Source organism: Antrostomus carolinensis, unplaced genomic scaffold (assembly GCF_000700745.2).
Source record: "Antrostomus carolinensis isolate BGI_N321 unplaced genomic scaffold, ASM70074v2 Scaffold51171, whole genome shotgun sequence".
In the NCBI taxonomy this organism is placed as follows: Eukaryota; Metazoa; Chordata; class Aves; order Caprimulgiformes; family Caprimulgidae; genus Antrostomus; species Antrostomus carolinensis.
The window spans coordinates 1-5,840 of record NW_010294476.1 but is presented as its reverse complement, the minus strand read 5'-3'; the positions used below and the strand labels follow the sequence as shown (position 1 = coordinate 5,840).

Below are 5,840 nucleotides of genomic sequence, written 5' to 3'. Positions count from 1 at the left end.
ATGTTTGTGGAGCCCTGGTCTTTGTGGCAGTTCTTTCCTCATGCAAAGCAACACTCATTTTGTTTATTGTCACTGGATGTTACAACATTATGGAAATTTATTGAGTGCAAGTATGTAAGTTTGCATACCTCTAATTATTTAAAATCATTAATGTACTGTTACTGAAGCGTGTACATGGTGTGTTTCAGTTAAATTACACTGTTGTGGCCAAGAGATTTAAACATTCTTTGCATGTGTCAAGCTTTTGGTTCCTGTTATATTTTATCCAGCTAAAATCACGGCACTTTTTCCTTTTAATGAAATAATAGCTTTCAATTCTTCCTGTTAACAAAACCATGTTAATTTTAACAGCTTACATAACAATAGGAAATTATAGACTTTAGGGCTTTGTATCAAGTTTTAATTTATAGGCTGAATTCCACTCTGATACATGGGCAAAATCAGTCCTTTAGTTATGTAGGATAATTAAAATACGCAGGTCAGACATTGGGCACCTGATGGTATTACACATGACAGAGTGTCTGATTAGCCAGCATCCCAGAAACAAACAAACAAATGAATGATGAAAGTAATTCTGAATTTGAAATGAAGCTTTATGAAACTCAGGTTGTTTAAAATGAATTTCAGTCTAATGACGGGTATAAACATAATCAGTTAAAATTTGGTACTTGAAATTAGCCAGGTTAGATGATATAAGTTTACAGTATATCCATATCTAAAATTATTCTTCAAATATTTTTCTTTAACTGCTGGAAACATTTACATGACCATCTACAAGTCTTTTCTTCCTCCTGCTCATTTGACAGATACATTTTTCCTCAGTATGATCTTTCATGGTAATGTTTTGTGGAATTCTTAAGTCTACATGAAGAACCAATTGAACGTTTTCATTGTGAAAATGGTGATGTGATTGTTTCTAGAATTGTGAAAGAAGTGATAAAAACAAAGCTCAATAGTAACAAAAGGTTTCCTTTCTGATGCACAGATGTCTTTATCCAGAAAAAAACTGTATTAATTGTTACACCTGGGGTCTTTGATGTGAAGATAATGGGGAAGAAAAAGTGTGTGTGGTTTGGGTTGGGGTGGTGGAGTTTTTTTAAATATCTCTCTTCTTATTTTCAGTGTTCTCTTGATACCCCATAATGTGAACTGCATGGCATAGCTTTTGCTTTGTTTTGAAACATTAGAAAGTGAAAATACTATTTAAAAAAAAGGAATAAAAAAAGAAAAGGAGAGTGAGGATGGTATCTGAAACTCTGGGAGCTTTTTGTGCACACAGGGTGAGAATTTCCCAAAGATATCCCTCATCTAGATGTCTTTCTTCTTACAGAGCCCTTACAGAACGGTTTTACGGGATAATGCTGTGCCAACTATATTTGATCTTACAAGTCACCTGAACAATCCCCACAGCAGACACAGGAAAAGGATAAAAGAGCTGGTAAGTTCTTAATGGTTGTTTATTTTATTTTATTTCTAAATATTTATTTGTAAGTTTGTTTGAGTCTGTTAATTGACTGAAAATAGTGTTACAGATGGTTCTGTCTACTGACAGTGCATGTTCTTATTGAAACAGAATTCTTTAATGGAATCTATTTACTAATAATTATAAAATACATATTGAACAAACCCCTAATATAAGTATGGGAATCTTAGCGACACTAGCGAAGAATTCTCATGTAGTTAGTAGGTATGTGTTGTGGCAGCAGGAAGCTACCTCAACAAACCTTCTTCTCTTGGACCTTCTAGCACTTTTTGGTGAATATTAACACTCTTAAAATGGTCTCATCTACAATACTTGTATCTGATCTTGATGTGTTGTAATATTTTAAGGTCATGTGCTAGATATTATCATCAATATAAGGTTTTTTTCATTTTTGTTTCTTTTTTTAAAGAGTGAAGATGAAATAAGAACACTGAAGCAACAAAAGAGTAAGTGGGCAAAATAATTTAGTTCATAAAAACCTTTGTTTACTAAGGCAGACAAGGTAATGTGGGACACATAACTCTTAAGTTTACATATATCAGGAAGATAATTTGAGTTGGTATTTGATTCAAAAAGTCTAAACTCTTTCTGAAATACTAACTCACTTTTAAACTCAAAACGTTCTTCTCTATGTTCCAGTAACTTAAAGGTAATGGGGACAGGAAGGGGAAGCAAATGTTACGTTTTATTCATGTTACCTTGACACTTACAATATTTTACATTTTGTAGTTGAGGAAGCTTTTGAACGGGAACAGACAACTCAAGAATTGAACGAGAGCAATGAGCAGAACACTGTCTCAGAGGAAGGAGGGGAAGGACAAGAGGAAGAAGCTGTCCCCTTAACACTGGAAGAAAGAGAAAACAAAGATTACCTTAAATCTTTGTTTGAAATTTTGATCCTAATGGGTAAACAAAATATTCCTTTGGATGGCCATAATATTGATGAGCTTCCAGAAGGTATTTTTACTTCAGATAACTTTCAGGCTCTACTGGAATATAGAATAAATGCCGGAGATGAAGTTCTGAGAAAGCGATTTGAGATGACTGCGGTCAATCTTGAATATTGTTCAAAAACTCAGCAGAAACAAATGCTTGAGATCTGTGAAAACTGTGTTAGAGAAGAGACACTGAGGGAAGTAAGAGACTCACATTTCTTTTCTATCATCACTGATGATGTAGTAGACGTAGCGGGAGAGGAACATTTGCCGGTGTTGGTGAGATTTGTTGATGATTCTCATAACCTGAGAGAAGAATTCATAGGTTTTTTACCTTATGAGGCTGATCCGGAAATTTTAGCCGTTAAGTTCCACACGACTATTACTGAAAAGTGGGGTCTAAACATGGAGTACTGTCGAGGTCAAGCCTACATCGTCTCCAGTGGGTTTGCTTCTAAAATGAAAGTTGTGGCTACAAGACTCTTGGAAAAGTATCCACAAGCTGTGTATACTCTGTGTTCCTCGTGTGCCTTAAATCTTTGGCTGGCAAAATCTGTTCCTGTTGTTGGTGTTTCCGTTGCATTAGGAACAATCGAAGAAGTTTATTGTTTTTTTAATCAGTCTCCACAATTACTAGTAGAACTGGAAAACACGATTTCTGTTCTTTTTCAGAACAACAAAGAGAAGGGTAACAAACTGAAGGAGATCTGCCGTTCTCAGTGGACAGGCAGGCACGATACTTTCGAGGTTTTAGTGGACCTCATGCAAGCATTGGTACTGTGCTTGGATGCAGTAAGTAGCGACTCATCCGTCAGGTGGAACAATTCTACTGCCGGTCGAGCGTTTGTACTTTCAAGTGCATTAACAGATTTTGACTTCATTGTCACTATTGTAATTCTGAAAAACGTTCTGTCTTTTACGAGAGCCTTCGGAAAAAATCTTCAAGGACAAACATCAGATGTGTTCTTTGCTGCTAGCAGCTTAACAGCAGTGTTGCATTCTCTGAACGAAGTGATGGAGAATATTGAAGTTTACCACGAATTTTGGTTTGAGGAAGCAACAAATTTGGCTACAAAACTGGAGGTACAAATTAAACTCCCAGGAAAATTCCGCAGGGCGCAACAAGGGAACTTGGACCCTGAGATAACGTCAGAAAATTACTACAAAGAAATCCTTAGTGTCCCCACAGTGGAGCATATTATTCAAGAATTAAAAGATATATTCTCTGAACAACATTTAAAAGCTCTCAAGTGTTTATCATTAGTGCCCTCGGTCATGGGACAGCTCAAATTCAATACGTCCGAGGAGCATCTCGCTGACATGTACAAAAATGACTTGCCTAATCCAGACACACTTTCTGCTGAGCTTCATTGTTGGAGAATCAAGTGGAAGCACAGAGGAAAAGATATTGATCTTCCATCTACTATTTATGAAGCACTCCACTTGCCTGACATCAAGTTTTTCCCTAATGTTTATGCCTTGCTTAAAGTCTTGTGCATACTTCCAGTGATGAAGGTGGAGAATGAAAAATATGAACTAGGACGAAAGCGCTTAAAGGCGTACCTGAAAAACACCTTGACAGAGCAAAGGTCCAGCAACCTAGCTTTGCTCAACATCAACTTTGATATAAAACATGACTTAGATTTAATGGTGGACACCTATATTAAACTCTATCCAGATAAAGTGCAATTTCAAGATGATTTTATTCCCTCAAACAACTCGGAAGTAACAGAAGATGCTTAATTTTTTAAGCTCTAACCAAGCTGTTGAAATAGCTTTTTCTTAGCTAAATTTCAACGTTGAGGAAAAAAAAAACTGTGAAATCTTATAAAAAAATCACTGCATTTTATGTCTTGGACTGAAGAAACTGTGGTCAGTGATCCAAATTATGTTTTATTAGTCTGTATGAAATGTGTTATGCGAACAAAACCAAGCCTGAAAATAAGCCCATGCTTTTCTACACCTGATTGACCCAACTAGGTGCTCATTTACTTAATTGCATCTTGGAAATAAAATAACATTGTGATTGTAGCTCTGATGGGGCTGTGACATATTTGCTCATGAATTAGGATATGAAAAAAAAAACCCCTCAAAATACTAAAAAGAGTATAATCCATTTCAGTTCTGTTACTTAGGATTTTATTCTTTTGGAAAACTTTCAGAAAAGTCTTTGATGTCTATTTAATTGGCATTTTGGAGAGTGGATTCAGCTATGGCACGATCCTCGTGCTGTGGACTGTTCTCGGTGTCAAGTGTTGGTGGCGTAGAGGTATGTTTATGGTTTCGTTGGATGAGTCAGCCTCTTTAATCTCTGGATGACTGTTTACATTCCTTTGTGTGAGACACAAAACTTTATTTCTTTTTTTTCTTTAGGCTTTTAACAGGCATGGCAGGAGTACTGCAATTCCTAAAAGACACTACGAACTTAAAATTTATTCCACAAACATTTAAAACTGTTCCTTCTATCCTGACTCTGACACAAAACCATGTGATCTTACTGTCTTGTTTATTTGCAAACTCACCCAGGAAAGATTAAAATAAAGAGTTTGTTGTTTGTCTAGAAGTAAGACTGAAAATACTGCTCTTATTTTTTGGCAAGAATGAAACATTTTTGTACAGTTTTATTGCAATTGAAAATAAAATGTGAATTGCTTTTTACATAGTATTGAATTTCTTAGTCAAGCTGTGCCTCTTTGAGAATGTGTGTTCTTTTGTAAGATACTTTTTAGTTTGGGCAATTTTTTCTCCATTGTTTTTGGAGTTCTAGTGAGTGGCATTGTCTTAAGACACAGGAAGCTTTGTGGAATGACACTTCTGATCTATATATTCCACTGGAGGTTTTTTAAAGTGTTTTGAGACAGCACTAAATACAGTGCTTTTCATTGTGGAAGTTCTGTCTTAGAAACAGGTGGAAATAGATTACATTTGGAATGGTTGAGAAGTTAAGTTTTGCAGCTATCCTGATGCATGCCAATTTTATAACTTATTTACCTCCATCCTTTTATGTATTTTCCAGTTGCAGTGGGAAAGACCCCAGCAACAGAAAACTGAATGATTGTACAGTGACAAATAATACAGTTCTTAGTGTTTTAATGCAGTCAATTAATAAGAATAAATTTGAAAAACACCCCCCCAACCCTTTTAAGTAAGCTTTTAGATATTAAAGTGGCTATGTACGTCTTAAGAAATGCTTTCAGGAGCTTTTATTTACATTGGAGTAGTAAAAATGATTCTTTAAAAAAATAGTATCTTTTTCTTCCCACTGCTCTCTGTATATGCTTTCTGGCATGCTTTCATGTTCATGCAATTGTTGCCTCAATCAGTAAAGTGTTTTAGCTAATAACTTGCTCTGTTCCTCTGAATATATGAAAATAGCCCAAATCTGTGTTAATGATTATATATAATGATTATATATATATATA

At 35.4% G+C, this 5,840-nt stretch overlaps 1 protein-coding gene across 1 annotated transcript; it reads left to right on the top strand.

The window, feature by feature from the left end:
- Nucleotides 1-1,312: 1,312 nt before the first annotated feature.
- On the top strand, nt 1,313-4,195 carry THAP12 (THAP domain containing 12). Its single transcript, XM_010177623.2, has 3 exons — nt 1,313-1,438; nt 1,893-1,929; nt 2,213-4,195. The coding sequence occupies exons 1-3, from the start codon at nt 1,313-1,315 to the stop codon at nt 4,159-4,161; spliced, it is 2,112 nt and encodes a 703-aa protein (XP_010175925.2). The 3' UTR covers nt 4,162-4,195.
- Nucleotides 4,196-5,840: the final 1,645 nt, after the last annotated feature.